Source organism: Ursus arctos, unplaced genomic scaffold (assembly GCF_023065955.2).
Source record: "Ursus arctos isolate Adak ecotype North America unplaced genomic scaffold, UrsArc2.0 scaffold_33, whole genome shotgun sequence".
Taxonomy (NCBI): Eukaryota; Metazoa; Chordata; class Mammalia; order Carnivora; family Ursidae; genus Ursus; species Ursus arctos.
This window is the reverse complement of record NW_026623019.1, coordinates 24,344,454-24,363,501: the sequence shown is the minus strand read 5'-3', so window position 1 is coordinate 24,363,501 and position 19,048 is coordinate 24,344,454. Positions and strand designations below refer to the sequence as shown.

The 19,048-nt window shown below is 40.4% G+C and overlaps 2 protein-coding genes across 11 annotated transcripts in view; one reads left to right on the top strand and one right to left on the bottom strand.

Annotated features, from left to right (window-relative positions):
• Positions 1 to 8,434, top strand: part of GOLM1 (golgi membrane protein 1) — a 56,594-nt gene extending 48,160 nt beyond the window's left edge. For all 3 annotated transcript variants that reach the window (XM_048218330.2, XM_048218329.2, XM_057305530.1), the window contains exons 9-10: positions 553 to 666; positions 6,172 to 8,434. In XM_048218330.2, the coding sequence (XP_048074287.2) occupies positions 553 to 666; positions 6,172 to 6,248 (191 nt within the window). In that variant the 3' untranslated portion in view covers positions 6,249 to 8,434. The remainder of the gene's footprint in view (positions 1 to 552; positions 667 to 6,171) is intronic.
• NAA35 (N-alpha-acetyltransferase 35, NatC auxiliary subunit) overlaps positions 3,305 to 19,048 on the bottom strand; it is a 105,604-nt gene continuing 89,860 nt past the window's right edge. For all 8 annotated transcript variants that reach the window (XM_057305529.1, XM_026518743.4, XM_048218328.2 and 5 more), the window contains 6 exons: positions 16,299 to 16,435; positions 15,369 to 15,436; positions 14,090 to 14,230; positions 13,578 to 13,700; positions 10,817 to 10,897; positions 3,305 to 10,046 (listed from right to left, as the gene is read on the bottom strand). In XM_057305529.1, the coding sequence (XP_057161512.1) occupies positions 9,987 to 10,046; positions 10,817 to 10,897; positions 13,578 to 13,700; positions 14,090 to 14,230; positions 15,369 to 15,436; positions 16,299 to 16,435 (610 nt within the window). In that variant the 3' untranslated portion in view covers positions 3,305 to 9,986. The remainder of the gene's footprint in view (positions 10,047 to 10,816; positions 10,898 to 13,577; positions 13,701 to 14,089; positions 14,231 to 15,368; positions 15,437 to 16,298; positions 16,436 to 19,048) is intronic.

The following is a 19,048-nucleotide window of genomic DNA, read 5'->3' as shown; positions in this document are numbered from 1 at the left end:
GTCTCGTGAACACCTTTTGTCCTGATCTTCTTTCCTGGTGGTGGTTCTCTGCAGGGCTGACTGTCGTCAATGAGCTAATTCTGTAGGGATGATGGAAATCCTTTGGCACCCAGTAGCCATTCCATTTCCTTCCGTCAGAGCCACAGGCCATTCTGAGGTGCCGTCGTTAACTAGAAACCTGCTGTTCCCAGCAACGGCGGCGTCTTCCTTTAGTTGATGGTCTCTCAAAAAACCACCACCGCGACCACCACCACCGCCCGGGATCTGGGGTTGATTAGCCAGTTTCCTAGTTCCCGCCCAGAACAGCGCCCTGTGTGGAGGCCGTGGTTCAGACGGACTCAGAGTTGAAGGGGGGGCGCACGGAAGTGGAGAACTCACGCCTGCTGTTCGTACTGGCAGCAGGCACACGAGTCCCTCCCGTTCTCTGAGCGGTCACAGAAGACCTGATGGTTAAGCCGTGAGGGGGAAGACCCCAGTTCCTGGGCTCTGGTGCTCCTGCGGCCTCAAGAGAGTCATGGGGTTGTGTCCTCCGTGCCTGTGCTCATTTTACAGGGAGACACCAGCAAAAGCTGGGAGGAGAGGACGACTACAACATGGATGAAAATGAGGCAGAATCAGAAACGGAGAAGCAGGCAGCCCTCGCAGGGAGCGACAGCAACCTCAACGGTAAGAGGTGTGCCGAGGCCGTGGGCTCACCCTGCATTTCACGTCGTGGTCCTCGTTCACTTCGGCAGTGACTGAACACTGAGTCCCAGCACTGATGTTGTAAGTGATCGGTCCGATCCAGAAGCCTTTGAACATGGGGCAGCGGAGGAAGAGGAGGGTTGGGGAGTCCGAGGTGAAGACCTTTCAGGAGGTCTGTGTGTGTTTAGGGGGCTCAGGCCCTCAGGTGTTGGCTAGAGGTTTTGTCTTCATGACATTTAGGGATTTCCCAACAGATGGCCGGGTCACCACTCGATCACTCTGTATCAGCAATCAAAAAGCCCTAACATCTGCACAGTACTTCCAAGGAGCTTTTTATAGGAGCTCTTTGTATTATTTTGAATCTTGAAGAGTCCAGGTCAGTGGGATGGATCAGATTCTGGATTTGTCCATTTGCTTGTGATAGGATTCAGGTTGGACATTTTTACAGCTGCAGTGTGCTCCCCTGCTTCCCACCAGGAGGCACTCAGGGCAGGCTGACGGCTTGGTTAAGCACTGCCCACTGGGGCTCTCCATCACTACGGGCCATTTTCCCTTCCTAACTAACAGGTCATCTAGAGAGGGGGATGCTTTGAAACGGTGTGGCTTTAACATCCACTGAAAACCCTTGTCTAGGGGCGCCTGAGTGGCTCAGTCGTTAAGCGTCTGCCTTGGGCTCAGGGCATGATCCCGGGGTCCTGGGATCAAACCCGGTATCAGGCTCCTCCGCTGGGAGCCTGCTTCTTCCTCTCCCACTCCCCCTGCTTGCTTCCCTCTCTCGCTGGCTGTCAAATAAATGAAATCTTTAAACAAAACAAAAAAACCCTTGTCTGATGACTTTTCTAATGCTGTCACCCTGCCACATACCCACTTATTGTCGTATTATGCGGTTTCATGGTTTCCTTTTTCAAATTTCATTTTTCTATCAGATTCTTAGTGTTTCTTTTCCTAGTTTTTAAGAGTTCTTTATATGCTAGGAGATTGCCCTTTATCTGTGGTGTAAGTTGCAGTACTTCTTCCCGGTTTGTGTTTTCGTTTTACGTATGGTGTTTTTTGCCATGTGAATGTTTGAAAACTTCTATGTCTTTTCTTTTATTGCCTCTGGATATTGAGTCATAGCAAGTTTTCCCATCTAGTGTTGGAAGGAATTCACCTGTGTTAAGTATGCTTTCAAATTTTTCTTTTAGTTCTATTAAAAACACAAATTCAGAGAACACCACAAAACAAACGTCTTTAGAAGGTAAATACCTTGTAACTGCGTCCCCACCCACCTCAAGGACTAGAACTTGACCAGCCCTCCAGAGGCCCCCTTCATTCTCCATAACAGCGCCCCCTATCCTGACCTTTCTAATAGGCATTTTCATGCATTTCTTTTTGGGCTTGTCACTCAAGTGGGCATCCCTGGACACCATAGTTTATCAATTTAAAATGGGTAGCTCTTTAACCCTTAGTCTGCAGTTTTCCCCTCCATTCCATTCCTTTCCTCCATTTGCCCTGGAGTTTTCCACAGTCCGCATAGTGCTGATTGTACATTCATAGTGCTGTTTAGTATGTTCTTTCCTTTTGATTTCCTGCATATTGGTAGCTGATATCCAGAGGCTTGGTAAGACTCCGGTTTGGGCTCAAGCCCTTGGTAAAGTGGGAGGAGTGGTGTGTTCTTTCATCAGAAGGCAAGGAATGCCTTTCTTTTTGTGATAGAAGTAGCAGTTGATGTTCAGTGCCTTCATTAATTTATTCATGGTATTCTAATTAAGCTTTTCCTGTTCTATTTGTTAGTTGGAGTATTTTTATAAATAGGCAAGTCAGTGGTTTTAGTCATATAACATAGGCAGGATAAAAATGCTGGATTCTACCCCTTTTCACAATAATGAATTATTTCCCTGTCATCCTCTCAAGGTGATACTTAAAATACAAACTCAATGGATTTAAACCTAGTTGATGGGTTTCGCTCAATTGTATTTATTATCCTTTTTGAAGTTCCAAGTTGTCCCATCTTCTTTGGCCAGTGGGACCTTTCCCACTTTTTTTTTTTTTTTTTTTAAAGATTTTATTTATTTGACAGGCAGTGAGAGAGGTAACACAAGCAGGGGGAGTGGGAGAGGGGGAAGCAGGCTTTCCGCTGTGCAGGAAGCCCGATGCAGGGCTCGATCCCAGAACGCTGGGATCATGACCTGAGCCGAAGGCAGGCGCTTAACGACTGAGCCACCCAGGTGCCCTAGGGACCTTTTCCACTTTAATCTGAACCTTCAGGTCCTTTGTCTCTTGTTCCTGTCCTGCTCAGCCATGGCTCTCCACACTCAGCTGTTCTCCAACACCCCCACCCCCATGGGGCTCTACCTGAGGAACCCCAGAAAGGAATCCTGGCAAATGAGTTTCAGAAGTTCATGGAGCTCAGCCTCCCCTGGCCCGTCAGTCCTTACCATAGCTACTTTGTGGTCACCTGCTGCAGGAGTAGCAGAAAGTCTCCTGCTTTCTATTTGTAGTTTGTCCACTGACCCAGATACTTTCTGGTGTACATCTTTTGGCTGTTTGGGGCTCTCCTGTTCTGTTCTCAGGTCCGTCAGATGCTCCATTGCTCCTGTTTTCTTTCTAGACACTGCTAGCATACAGGCACTGTCCATTATTTTTGTCTCTGCTTGTGTTTTGGGGTCTGCAGGATTCCTTGTCATCTACTCTTGTAAATGTCTGAATTTTTGAGTTTTTCAATGTAGTTGCTTTATGTAGGGACCCTGAAATTCAAAAACTATGCCACTGTTGTTACCATTTTTCCAGGATCATCTGTTTTTATATTTTACATTAGATCACTAATTCATAATTAATTTCAGATGTATTCAGGCAGTGTGGCACAAGATTGGGTCTAATTTTTTTTTTCTCCTAAGGGCTGTCCAGTTGGCCCAACACCAGCTCAAGGCCACAGATCTGAGGTGCCACCTTTACCAAATAGATTTCTGTATCTACTCAGGTCTACTTTTCAGACTTTCTGTCCCATTGGTTTCCCTGCTGACTCACACTGTACCACCCTGTTCCAAATACAACAGCAGCAGCAGTTTAAATATCTGACAAGGCTACTTCTGGAAGATTTCAGCCAAGATCTCTTTGAATAAGGCTTCTTAACCATTTTGATTCCTTTTTGAACTCAGATCAGAAGTGTTAAATCTTACCATTCTACTCATGTCTCTTACCCTCTTTTTTCATATTACCCATTTCTGCTTCCCTGATCTACATTCAGAATGATTTCCTCAGACATAACTTCTAGTTCACCAATTTTTCCTTCAGCTATTCCTATCTGTTCTTTAATTCATGCTTTTTTATTCTTTGCTCAAATTTACAAACAAAAATTTTATTTCTTTAAATGTATCTGACTTTATCTTCCAGTTGCAGTATCTAAAAACCTTGTGGGTATTTCTTTTATCAGATTGTCCTTAGGTTACCTTCTTGTGTTTTGTGATTTTTAGCTGCGAGCTACTAGTTTCCTGGGAACTTTTACCTGTAGGAAGCCTCTGGGGCCTGGGTTAGAGCTGTACTGCACTAGAGGTCGTTTGCCTGTATCAAGGTCTCAAAAAGGGCACTTCAAAACCACAACCTCTTAAATAACGTAAATTCAGATATTTTTTGGATCACACAGGAAATGTGAGTTCAAACTGTATACTTGCATGGTTGTCTCCTTTAGAAATCCTTCTCCCCAGTCTAACCACTAGGCTTTCTTGCTGTCCCACCTTTACTGCAGACTTATTCTCCATTACCTTTAATCCAAAGACACAAGCCTTTGGGAGTTTCAGCTTTATATAGGAGGCCCCTTCTGGACTTCCCATCCAGAGTGGAGCCCTCGTCTTTAGTTTTTGTACCTCTGCATCTTTGGAAGCTGAGAAGGGAGAAGCCCAGTGTCTTCGGCTTCACAAGTCCTCAGGGCAGAGCTGGCTTTGCTGTTTATTACCTTCAGGAGTTGGAATTTTGACTTCACGTTTGGCCTCATAGATCCCTTCTTCTATTACCATTATAAACAGTGCATTTTAATGTCTTACTTTAAAATATTTTAACTTTTCTTTAAAACAGAATTTCCATATACCTTTCACCCAGGTTCCCCAAATATTAACATCTTATTTAACCATAGTCCAATTATTGAAGACATTAATATTGATACAATGCTATTATTCAAATTTAGTGAATTGTTCAACTTAATATCCCTTTTCTGGTCCAAGATACGATAATCCAGGATTATATGCTGCATTTATTGTCACACCTCCCTAGGGTCCTTTAACCCAAAACCATCTGTCTTTATCTTATGACGTTGACAGTTTTTGAAGTGTTCTGGCCAGTTACTTGGTAGAAAGTCTCTCAACTTGGGTTTGATTCAACAGTGCATTCTTTAAAATATCTTCTCATATTTCATCCAGCATGTCAGCTATTAGAATTACCAGAGTTGTTTGAGGTTTCTAGAAATACGAGTTTTAACTTGATTTTTAAATTATTTTCTTAGGCCAGGTGATTTTAAAATGCAACACATGAACATATTAGCAGAATTTTAAACAAATATAAAGTCTCTTTTCCTATTCCTGTCATCAGTTCCACTCACTTGTGTACGTCAGTCCTTGATTATTTGCTGGTGGTGGTACTGTCTTAACATCTCTTCTGCTGTCCTTCAAATCCGTCTGGCGTCCTAAATGTCTGGCTTTGCAGTAGAGCTCTGGGCTCTTTCATCCCCTACACACAGGCGTCCCATGAATTTGACCCTGTACAAGGCTTCAAACAAAGTGAGGATGAAGGCAAAGAAAAATGCTCTGTCAACTTTTGTAAGAGTTTCAAGAATGTCATCACCATCATTTTAAGATGCTATCATTAAAATAGTTTGAAGACCCTCCTTGCTCCAGGGAAATTAGAAGAAAAAGGCATTAGTTCCAACTTTATTAGAGAACTTTAAAAGACAGTATTAAGGCATTTAATAAAATCATTAACCATTTAATGTGTGGTAGTTGTAAATCAGCATGGTGGTTTTAGGTTTTGTGAGGTCTTCCTTTGTATGTCCTTTGTCAAAGGACAGGGTAAGGATGATGGGAGCCACATGCAGACTTCAGCTCTGGAAGGAGCAGCTTTGGAGTCGTAAGAGCTGACCGGAGCTGCAGGTAGCTCTCGGGGCACCGTTGGAGGGACACCAACAGGGACGTGTGGAGCACAAAAGAGTTGCGGGTGTATCACAAATGTTATGAGTACATTTTATATTGTCCATTGTAGAGGACATGGGACATTATTTCACTATTTTAATCGGAAGTTTTTACATGTTTTAGCTTTATTTCATGGCACCACGTGGCCAAACATGTAGTCTCTTTGCTCTCTTGTCCTTGATTAGGAATGCGATTCCCCATATATGCTGCAGTGGGAGACACTGTCCTCTTCATGACGCAGTCTCTAGACACTTAGGTCAAACAGAAGCTGCCTGGCTGGTTTCCCTAAATGTTTTAATGTTAGATTATGGTTTTTTTTTTTTTTTTTTAGTTCTTAATGCTGAAAATCAGAAAGAAGACATGATAAATTTGCTTGATCAGCGTGGAAAGAGGAATCACACACTCTGAATCAACTGGAATCATAAACTTCATGTCAGGATTGAACAGAGATCACTACAAAATATTTATGAGGGGTTGAATACTGTGAAATGTACTAAGTAAAATATACAGCTAAAGATGATTGTGGAGTTTTAATATGTACTTTATGTAGGAAAATGTGCTGTAGATGGTTTTTGGGGGGGTATTTTCGAAGTGTTTATACTAAGGTGTCAAAATTTGTCAGCTAATAGGTATGAGAAGATCAACATCAAAAATAGAACCCAAGTTTTCCAAGTATGGTGACAGTGGCACTTAAAAAATTCTGGAATGTAACTTTGTTTTAAAAAAAAAAAAAAAGCCTGTAGGAAGAGTTTGTCTTCTGACACCAAGAGACCCGCCGCACCTGAGAATTCTTCTCTGGTCCCTCTGGTGTCCCTCTTCACATGCTGTGCTGAGTGGCCGGTACCAGCCCGATATTTCTGTTCTCCCAGGTCAGTGCTGAACGATTACGGGCTTATGCTCTCACGTGCCCACTCCTGGTTCCGACAGTCAGTGGCCTGGAGCACAAAACTGTTAACATAAATATCACTAGCAACAGTTTTAAACAAGTCGATATACAAAGGCATTTTACGTGAGAATTTTTTTAAAAAACTACTTGTATAATCTTTGTCATTAATGTACAAAAATGCTTCTAAGTGACTTGTAATTTGAACATTTGTGATCGGTTTTTACTTTGCTTAGTATATGTGGGCAAAGCAAAATCTTCTGTATTAAGTCCGTATTACCAAGAGCCATGAGTGGATTAGACTTGACACAACAGGGGCCAAAGCAGAGCTGACCCTGGGGCCTGTGGCAGAGCAGGGGGGAGCAGCGCAGCACTGTGGGCGCATGTTTGCTGTGGACAGACTGCCCACTGCACCATTACAGGAAACGGAGAGGAAGCTGACGTTAAGGGTATATACAGTGTTACACGGGGAAAGTTTAGAAAGGCAAGAGACATGCAGCAGTTGTTTTTGCCATAGTCTGTATGTTTGGCTTGTGGTAAAGGACTATCAAAGTGATTTAAAAATCAAAAGTTAATGTTAATTTGAAAAGGACTAATCATAATTCACATTGAGTTGCTTCTCAGTATTTGCAGTAAATAGGCTCTTGCCACTGACTGGGGAAAGTCAAATTAATGACTCTCAGGTTGCAAAGGTAAGTGGGTGGTGATGCTTATGAAATACAAGTCACAGGATTTGAGATGCAGGAGCCTCAGATCACCTGATATAACCCCTCAACTTCAGAGAGGAAATGGGGGTCCAGAGAAGTTAGAGCTACACAGGGCGGAAAGCTGGTGAGCTGGATGCCTGGCCCATCACCTGGCCTGGCCTCACGGTGCCCCTGGCTGGCACTGAAGGCAGGACCTGGTTTGCATTCAGGTTAAGATCTCCAATGTGAATGTTACTTGTGTAGGTGTCTTTTTACTTAATTACTAAGATTAAACTTTTCCACCCAGAAAAGGCAACTAAAGAGGGTGGTTTGTAAGATTTTACCTAAGTCCTTGTCCAATTTCCCTTTGTGTCTTAGCCTTAGGGTTGATAGTCTCTTGCTTTTTCAATAAAGCCTCTATTCATTTCATGTTTAATCAGTATGCATAGAGTTCTGAGAAACAAGACTGTTTAACTGCTTTGTTTTCCTTTACTGCCCTATCGGATCCCTAAAGAGTCAGCTTGCAAATTATGGATAAAGAATGGTGGTCTGCCTTAAACCTTTTGTGGACTGAGATGGGATGTCAATTTAAATAAAAAAATAACCACGCTGTTTCATCTTCATGTACAAAGGCACCAACAGCCATTCGTTCAGGAGGTGTGTACCGTGAGCAATTTCATGCTTTCTTACCACTGGCTTTCCTTGACATCACACAGGCACCTATTCCAAGGCAACAATTTAGAGAGGTGTCGTGGCTTTTAAAAAAAAAAAAAAAAAAAAAAACCTGTGTAATACGTAAGTAGCCGCAAACCCCCCACTTTGGTCTTTTGGTTTCATCCAAAATTAGCAGCTATTCCAATTTTTAATAGGTTTGAACTATTTAATTTACACCTTCCTCTGTATTCGCAAATGGGGACTGCAGATTCCCTGCACAATAGTCAGATTTCTTGAGTAATGAAAGCACTGCACATACTTAACTGTACTTTCATGTGATGGAACTTGAGAAATAAACCAATACCTGTTAAGTCAGTGTGTGGTCATTAAATAACTAGATTGGTACTTGGCATGATTGTTTTAATTAATTGGCAATAGTTGGTTATCCTTAGCAGAACCTGGAGTGGTGGAAGACAAGAGTGAATTCAGGATCCTTTAAGGTCCAGTGGCTCGGTCTACTACCCCTAAGATTATTAATTATAAATAACTGATAGTTTATAGAATACTAAACTTCTAAGCCTTGTCGCTGAATTTTACAAAAAATACAAAAAGATTCCACATTATTAGCTTAGACTTTGAAAATGTTCATTAGTGTCAAAGGGAAATAGCTTAATAATTTAAATGTTTACTATTTTTCAGCATAGAGCAATACTTTAAGTGTACTAAGCCACTGTCCCTTAAAAACTGGCTTATAAAATTCTGATAATGTATAGATTGAAGGATTACTCGAAGTTGGTACCATCACATGTACTTTTTAAAAAGCTAAAGTAAAATGCTTCCATCCTTGTTGGTGTGCCTGTGAAACATCTCTGGGAAAGTTAAAGGACTTGAAATAGTCTCTTTAAATTTATGTGTAAACGGCACATGAGTTTTATAAACTAAGACTCTACCACTTGAGACAAATGCTTGTTTTCCTATCCTTACTGCTTAGGATAAAATGATACCATCTAATGTAGAATAAAAATCCACGGCAGCATGAGCCAGGAAGAGGAATGAGCAGCAAAGGAAGGGTAGGGCCTCTGGCACTGGCCACTTACAGGTACAGGTGGATTTAAGTCTGTTTTCGAAGCCAGCAGATATTGGAAAGATCCCCACTTGAAAACGTTGCGTGGGTTAAACTGAATATTTAGTAGTGAATAAAAAGTATGCCACATTGAAACCTAACCCTAAAAATTAACAATCTACACATTCCTACCTCTCGAATGTCACTAGCAAACATTATGCATGTTTTAAAAGTGCCAAAAGGAACAGTTAAAGGATGTTTTTTAAAAAACCTCTATATTATAGGTATATAATTTAAGACAGCATGACACACAAAATCACAATCCCCATGTAACTTAGTCTCCCTAGATAGTTTAGAGGTCCCCCCCACCCCACATATTCCCTTTTAAATGTATTTTGCCAAAACCCCATTCAAGTGTTTGATCAATCCCGTTTTGAAACTTTTGAATAATCTGTTTGAACTACCCGAGTAAACACCTTCAGTTCTTAACATGCATCAACAAAGTGCTGTTATTTTTCATTTCCAGTAGTGCATTTTTTGTCAAGAAATTTATTAACCTTTACAAACACTATTTTCACTCATTCATAAAAAATGATTTATGATTAAATCTGTAATAAAACCATGTAACGTTCATCACTGCATTCAGTAAGCCCAGTTTCATCCATGGAACATAACAAACCACTTTAAAACAGCAGTTTTCATTCACGTCGTATAAGGCTGTCAAATTAAAAGTATTTCTTATAATACGCTGTTATCCAAGAAATCCATTTCACTTCACGTTATGTGCTGAGACTGACGGATGGATCCCCTTAGAATCTGAAAGTAGATTCTGCCCCTTGATGTCCCCCTTTGAGTATTTCTCAAACAAGTTTCACAACAGGAAAGTATTTGTGAGCAGAGAAATCGAATTCAGGAGGAACCTGTAAACAAAGGCAGAAAGTAAACACGTGTATTTACAAATAGTACAGTATTTTAGATTTTTCTCCTGATTTTAGAGATAAGGCAGCACAAGAGAGGGGAAAAAAAACCTGGTTTAATGACAAAGAGGATAGGAACTAACCTGGAGGGAAAACAATGAGCGTATCTCTGGGTTTATGAGAGAACAGTTAACAAAGGCAAATGGACTTCAATCACAGGGAAGGGTCGCGAGTCAGCACACTTGAGTTCCTGGCTCCTGGACAGTACTAAGCAATGAAACCACCTCTAGGAAAACAAGGCAGGAGGTAAGGAAGGCAGAGAGCAAGCCGCAATGGGAGTCCACAGCCAGGCGGAGGTACGGGCAGCGCGCGAGTGCTCAGCAGCACACCGTGTGTTGCTACATCAGCAGGGAAGCTTACGGAATTTACCATCTTTTGAGCCATTAAACAACGTCTTTAATTACTGAAGCACTCACTTTTCTACAGGCAGATGACTTAAATATCTCTCCCATAATTTGTTTTCACACATTTTGTTTTACAATAATTTACACAAGGGAGGGAGGGGAATGGAAGGGCAGACCAGAAATTTTAAGTCAATAAAATCTCTAAGTTTCAAAGCAAAATGGCAAGCTCTAGTTATTTTCTGCCCCTGAACCTCTTTTAAAGGGATGATTTTTGAATGTTTTACCTTTTTGTAATATTTGTGCATCTTATTTTTTTAAAAAGTTCTGCAATGATTTAACACCCATTTACTTTCCCCACAACACACTTACCTTAGATTCCTTTTTGTGTCCTCCTGCCAATAACTTCATGACCACAAAGTTGGGTTTGGCAACCTTTAAAATTCTATTGACCTAAACAATGAGCAATATTAAGCTATCAAAACATAAAATTCAGAGTCAAAATGTCTATATTATAGTTGTAAGAACTTTGCACAAGGTAAACGTTGATATTTTATTAAATAAAGGCAACTTAACAACACGAACAGACATACTTGTTCGCGACCACAGAGCTCTACTTCGGTCAGCTGTGCTGCCTGGAGGGGCCCTCGGGTCTCACTGTCACTAAGCCTGTAGAGCGTCCGGCTGCAAAGGCAGCCACGGAGCAGCCGGGGCGCAGACTATGTAGTTAGAGTGCTTGCAAATCAAGTACTAGCTGTGAAACCTCTGGCAGGTTCTCTAGCCTCTCTGTTCCCTAGTTCCTTCAAGTCTTAAGCATGGGGACAATAATTTGACTCCCCAGCCCCGCACAGACCTGCTGGGAGGCTTACTAAGTGCGCTAACACGGACGATGAGCCGAGAACCACACCTTGCCGGTAGGAGGTAGCCCGTGTTTCCCGTCACTCCTGACTACCACTCGCCTGAAGGTTTCACCTGAACAAATGAACAGAAGACTGGAATCCTGCATTCCTCCTAAAAGGGAGTAATGTGCAACCTGAAGAAAAAAGTTCCCACTGCTCCTCGTTGCTGACTGACCTCTCCAGAAACACATCTCACCGTAAGTTTGGAACGGTTTCTCCTCAGCCCCAGATAACACCTCGCCTGTCCAGATGACAGCTCTGTCTGGGCCTCCCAACAGGTGCGTCCCAATCTGAGCTCCTGACTTCTTGGCCCAGTCTCCCACCTGTTTCTGCTCCATCCACAGCCTCCCCACTGGCTCCATCCACTCAGGGGCTCAGGCCCAAACCCAGAAGTCCTCCCTGACTCCTCTTTTCCTCACCCACATTCAGTCCATCTTGTTTCGGATCACCTCCACTGTCCACGCCATCTCTCACCAGATTACTGCTGTGGCCCCTACTGGCTCCCCTGCTCCCACTTTTGCCCCTACCACAGTCTATTTTCAGCACCGGGGCCAGAGTGAACCTTTAGAACAAAAATCCAATCTGGTCACTTCTCTGCTCAAAAACTTCCAACAGCTCAAGCCTTGTTCCTCCCACTCCAGCCACACCCGTCCGTGCCTGTAGGGCCTTTACAGGTGCAGATCCCTCTGCCCATAGGGCTTCGTCCCCAGTGGCCATGTGACTGGCTTTTTCACTTTCTTCAGAGATTGGCTCACAAGCCACCTTAACTTAGAAATGCCTAATCCCCTGCCACCTCCCTACCCACAGAATTCACTATCCCCATTCCCAGCTTGATTTTTCTTCATGGTCCTTATGATCTTCTAATATACTATATAATTTATTTACTGTCTGCAACCTCCACCACCGTCAGGAGGGCTGGGGTTTGTCTAGGTTTCTTCACTAGTTTGTACCACAGGGCTGGGGACACAGTAGGCACTCAACAAATACTTGAGTAAATGAATTAAGTTCACTGAAAGAACTATGCCATCTATTATGGGTACCTTCCTCTAATTTTTACATTCCCCTTTGTATTTTCTTTTATTACATGATTATATAGAACAAAAAGTCATCTCTCTCCTATCCCTGTTCCCAAGGTACTAGCTCCCCTCCCAAGCAGCAAACATTGTTACAAATTCTTAGGAATTCTTACATCTCTTTCTGGAGATATATTATACTCCTATAATATTTGCACACATACAGAGTTCCTGGGCCCCTTTTGATTGAAATGGCAGCATACTATACACAGTTTAGTACTTTGCTCTTTAAACTTCTTATATCCTGAAGAACATTCCATTACAGTATATAACAACCTTCTGCGTCCTTTTCAAGACCACACAGTATTATATGATGTATCATCACTCATTTGACAGTCTCTGTTGAGGGACAGTGAAGTTTCCTCACTTCTTTGCCATGGGAATCCTGCTGCAATGACGACTCCTGTGTTATTAGCCACTTGCTTCCCTCACTGCCCACATGTGCACATATTAGATAAATCCCAAGCAGCAGAACTGCTGGGCCAAAGTATCTGTGCTTTTTTAACAGGTAACTGCTATAAATTTCCCTTTCATGGAGGCTGTACCAAGACATACTCCCCCAGTCTGAGTGTTACAGGCAAAGCACTCTCATTTGCGGACTACATGCATGTCAATATAATCAGGCATACGGCACACTGTGAAAGCAACAAGAGGCTGCAACTCTGTATCCTGCAGGCTCCAAGGTCCGTAGAATAATATCTCAAAATAAAATCTCTGAACAGTAAGCTCTATTTTAAATGGTCAAGTGGAATAAGGTTTTTACTTCCTGTGATAACTGACCAGAGCATTTTTCATTTTTAAGATTTATAGAATTAGATTTTAATATAATAAACTATACATTAAAATAAAAACTTGTAAATCACCATTTCTGAACTGCGGATCACTCTGGATCCAATTTCTGTTCTTCTTACTACTCAGTTTATGGTTCTATGTCTTAATTTCTCTTTGCATTGATCTCAAATTTACACAAAGGAGCTATTTGCTTTCATCAGGTAATTTTAAGTCTTTGTTAGGTTAGCAAAGCTAGTTAAAATCCTTGCCAGAAACATGACAGGCTTCCTTATTAATACTGTAAGATTCATTTTTATAAACTGTCATCTAGTAGAAATACGTATTTCCCGCCAAGCTTTTCCTCCAGAATTACTGTGACTGCAGTCTTACCTCGTGGTCTGGGTTTGGGATATTTTCCAGGATCATTTTTGCCTGCTGAAAGTGCTTACTAGCTGCCACGTACAGTTCTGGAGATTGAGGAGGAGGGCTGTATTTATTGAGGTCAGACATTTCCTAAAAAGGGGGGGAATACTGTATTATTCAAAACACGTTTAATATGAAAAACTCCAAAGTAGCTTTTGTAATTAAAGAATTCTACCCTGACTCATGATTCATATATAGATACTAAAGCAAACACTCGAAATATGTCCCTATTTTTCCCTTCCCAACCTTTGTATGTTACCTCATATTATCCTCATACTTAAGATAACTCTTAATGGGATGAGTGCATCCAGTAAGAGCCAAATAATTTTCACACTAATGAAAACTGCTGTTTTATCACCTTGTCACAGGTCCAATAGTCTGATTTGACTATTTTAATGAAGCAGCTAGGTACACACAGCGTATCTCTTAAGAAGGTCTAAGACTCCTTCGTTCACAATTGCTTTAATGAGCAGAGTCACCTTGAACTGCAGATAGTGCACCGGTGGTGGTGTCATTACACTGTTGAACGGAGCAAATCTGTGCTCGTATCGAACTTGTTCACTGTCAAGCTCAAACTTGGGTTTTCGTACTTTGCCATCCATGTCAAATGCTACCATGGTCTAAAGGAAAAAGAAAATGAAAGAGAAGATTGTATCAATATGAAAAAGTGAACTCCTCATTAATACAGAATAGAAAACAAGAAATAGCTATTTACACAGAGTTAAAACAATTTTATGGTTCAGAAATCAGGAATAGGAAGAGAAAAACTGGCTTTCATATATATATATATATATAATTTATCTATTTGACAGAGAGAGACAGCCAGGAAGAGAGGGAACACAAGCAGGGGGAGTGGGAGAGGAAGAAGCAGGCTCCCAGCCGAGGGGCCTGATGCGGGGCTCGATCCCAGAACGCTGGGATCACGCCCTGAGCTGAAGGCAGACACTTAACGACTAAGCCACCCAGGCGCCCCTTCATATTCTTTTATGTTATGTGCCATATTTATATAAAAAATTTTCAAGTTCGGTGTTTAATCCATTACTACTTTGCCCAGTGAAATTGTACCACATGCACATTATTCTGCTATAACACACGCTTTTAGAGTTGCTTCGAAACCTTCAAGTAAAAGCTTCTAAAGCAGAAAAGTCATATGTAATAAGAAAAGCATAGGTCCTGCTTCTCAAACAGAAGTCCATGTTCTGTTTTATATATTTTAATGTAGGTTGCCTCAAATAATTTCTTGCATTGCCCAGGACAACTCAGCACTTGCTACCTCCTGAAAATGCTTGCTTTTGCCTAAGCCATTCATTGTGGAGCCTACCCCCTTCCTAATATGCTCCTAAAGAAATACAAACAGACCCCATCTCTTCCAAGAAAACTTTTCTGATCATGAATCAGAAATAAACTCTGCCTTCTCTCATTACTTGTGTCACACATGTCACCTGACCTGTCATTACCTAGACACCTGAGACAAGGATCACATCTGATTAGACCTGGCATCCTTAAATGTACTTCGCAGAAGTTATTTGACACATGGCAAGGGTGTTAAATTAATACTTGTCTACAAATACTTGCTAAACAAATTAATGAAAACTAGACTTGGAGAAAAGGTAATCTTTAAGCAGACGGTTAGTAAACACAAAGGCAAAATTAGAATCTGGAAAGAATCACAGGAAAGAGTCCATTTTAATTAAGCTATGTAACAGCAATGTGGTTAAAAAGTAAGAAGCAAAAAGAACTTCATTTGTGACAACTTACTTTAAACATTCCAGCACACATGTTCTGATATGCCTGGCTCATTGTGATCTCTCGGCTCAAGGGGCGAACTGTAATTAAAAAGAAAATCACCCACACTCTTTTCCCCCTCCTCTTGCATTACTGTGGGAGAAAATTTAATTTTAAATAAATCTTCCACCTTGTTTACTTAAATTAAAAATTCAAAGTCTGTTCTTACAGGTTAAATTTTACTTTATGGCCCAAATCTACAAATAATAAAATATAACTGAAAGGCTTTTTAAAAAGTCATGTTCGCTAAAGAAGTAATACCATAAAATTCTGGTATGAAGTAATTTTAACTTCTTTTGAATTCACCATACAGACTTAATTTCTGAAACAGGAAACCCATGCATATAAAAACCCATCCAAACTGGTGAAATCCTAATGAAATACACAGTAACATTTTGTAACATCTGTAGCAATATATGTACCCTTCCACTAGTGATCAAGAGAGCAGTGCCTTTGAAACATTTCTTTCTCCTCCCGGGCTTTGGGTGTTGCACCAGGGCCCTCTGTGATCATCTTTCTGTGCCACTGTAACAGCACAGCTCCAGATCGACTCCCTCCAAGTGGTCAGCCTTCTGTCGAAAATCAAGGGTTTCCTGCTGCCTTGTTCCTTGACTTATCCTGCTTGCACACTCTATGTGGCTACTTCCTCTTGTCCTAAGGTCCTCTAACCCACAGAATAGCAAGGAAGTAAAAGAAAAGCAAGCGACAGCACCAAAGAGGCTTGCGTCACTAACACTGGGACTCCGTGTCTACCTTATACTTTCTGAAGAGAAGATGGGCAAGAACTGAGATGTAAGATTAGTTCACCCGTAATAAGGCACAGGCAGCTCTCCATCTATTTGTAAAAATTAAAGTGCACTCCATTATTAGTTACTTCTTAAATTTAAAAATAATCCATAGTACCTTTCTTCTTTTTTTTTGTTTTTTTACTGCTCCGGCCTTTCTGCTGCTCTTCCATGATCCTTTCCTCTGCCATCTGAGAGCCATCAGCACGACTTAATGTCGACATCAACCACGCATAAAGGAATTCTGACAGATACCTTCAAGGGTACCAAATGTTAGTTAACGGAAGATGTCTACATGAGATAGCTTTATCACCACAGGTATTGGTACTAATAAAGAGATATTTTTAATACTGCTTTAAAAGTTAAAAAAAAAGCCAGATTATTCAATTAGATAACTGATTAGATCTTACAAGAAATGAGCATTATAAACGATTAACTTTTCCTTTTTCATAGCCTTATATTACTGGACAATGCTGAAAAATGCTTAATTTCCTACAATGATAAGCATTTTACAACTTTTCAAAAGATGTCTTGATAATTATATTTATATATGTAAATCAAATGAATGCACATTAAACTATTTTTTTAATGATTTCAGCACACACGTCACCTCAGCCTGTTAAGAAAACATTTTATTTTACTGTTAACTGCAAGAGAAAGCAAATACAGAAAAGAAAAAAAAAAAGTAAAATTACAGGCATTATACCAAAGCATTCTAAAAAATTAAGAACATTCAGGCTTATAATTTACTTGAGTTTATTCAATAAATGAAATGTGAAACAGATTATTTCACTCAATACTAACTTTTCAGAAGCTTAACCAATATTACATTCTCTTATGCCCAGAGAAAGTGGTTCAAATCTAGGATATGAATATACTTTATAATATAACCCATAATAAATAAAATTAAGGACCACTACTACATTAAGCTAAAATCAAAGATTTAGAAGAAATTTTATTATGATCAAGGATAAGCACATAATGCCTATTTCCAAAATTCTCCAAAAAGTTAAGGCAGGTTACAATATTAAAACACTTACCCTCCCCCCACCAAAAAAAAGAAAGAAAATTTAAAGCAAAACAATAAGTAGTCAAAAGATACACCTGAGGATAAGCATCGTTCCTTTTTGTTACAGCAAAACAAAAGCCCCCCAGTCAATAAATCAAAACTGTATTGGCAAAAAAACCAAAAAACCTCCAAAATGCCTGGAATGGCTTAGGTGCTGTGTTTTAGAGCTAAACTGAGCACCATGTTTCCGGGCAACTAAGGCAAACTGGGAATATATTTTTATTTCATTAAAAAAAAGCATATTGTTTCATATGAAGATAAAATAATTCCTGACAATTTAAGAAAAGCAGTTAGAATATCCTTTTACAGGGTACAAATGAATTTTCCCCCTATCACACTATGAAATCTGAGGGTCTATATCTTAACTCAGGGAGAGGATTTCTGCAGGGTATTAATGCTGCCTTCTACCTTCTAAATATCGAACCCAACGATAGATGAGTGAAGGATATAGTTGGCACAAGTCAGGCTTTTCTTGTCAAATACCAGATACCTTGGTGAGCTTTTATTAAATGCATTATCAAAATTAATACATAATTGTATCTAAGGAGAGCCAGAGCACAGATATTCTAGACCAGTGGTTCTCCAACTGTGATCTCTGGACCAGCAGCAATATCACCAGAACTAGTTAGAAATGCAAATGACTGGGTCCTACCCCAGACCTATAAACCAGGAACTCAAGGGACCAAGCCTAGCAAGTGACCATGATGCACTCTAAAGTTTGAGAATCAGTGTTTTCTGCTGTTCATTTTTAAAGGGCCCACATGCTTTCGGAATGGTTATATTCATGAACAATAACAACAAGCTTATCTTGTGAAAACGCTAGAGCCCAATCTATAATTTTGAAATTGAAAAGCAGTTAAAATTCACATGAAAGTAGACCACAAGAGTATTTACAGGCAAAAACTAAAATTTCTTTCATGCAAAAGAAATTAATCTGCTCAAATATGTAGGTACATTTCTAATGGAGTGTTTATGTGATTATCATTCATTTGCTGAATTAAGAGCCCAATTCTTTGTGCCAAAAAACATAAATATTTTACTTTGAGGAATCAAGGGCACAAAAGCTTCCCATTAGCTGCCTCAAATCTCAGAGAAAGAACCTGAGCATGTTCCCCTACAAAATGTCTGGTCTGAATACTGTTTACTATGAATTAATAAGAAAACTTACGCCAAACAGCTATATCGACATCTGTTGGTAAGAGTTGTTACCTACATAAATACTGGAGAGTATACCAAATAATATTATCCTCATATTACTTCAGTTCATGTTCAAATTCAAGTTCCTAGCCAAAAGAGTTATATGTTAGGAGCCCTAGCAGCCATGATAAAAAAACCACGTCAGTGTGGGAGAGAATTACCTTCCTTCTTTGCAGCGACTCAAGGAATATACAGTATCTTAATTTACTATGTTAAATAATCCAAATATGAGTTCAAAAGATGAACCACATTAAGATCTTATATACTAAACTTAGCTGCTTGTCATGAGCAACACTGGTTATTCTTAACAAAATACCACCGTCCTTGGCGAGACTAAGAAAAGGATCCATTGACTGTGATTTTATTTTGTTTCCATGGCAGCTTGCCCACGCCTGAAGTACTTCCAAGCATCCTCTTACTAGGTTTCTTCATCCCATATTCAAGTGAAATAGAAGAACTACTGGCTGAGGATAAAGGATCTCTTATCAGCTCCTTCCAAGCTCCTGAGATAAATCCCCAGGGTGGCAGTTTCCAACAGTGATGCTCCCAATGATAATCTTAGCCACGATTTCTTCTCAGAGGAAAGATCTGGTTCAGATTTT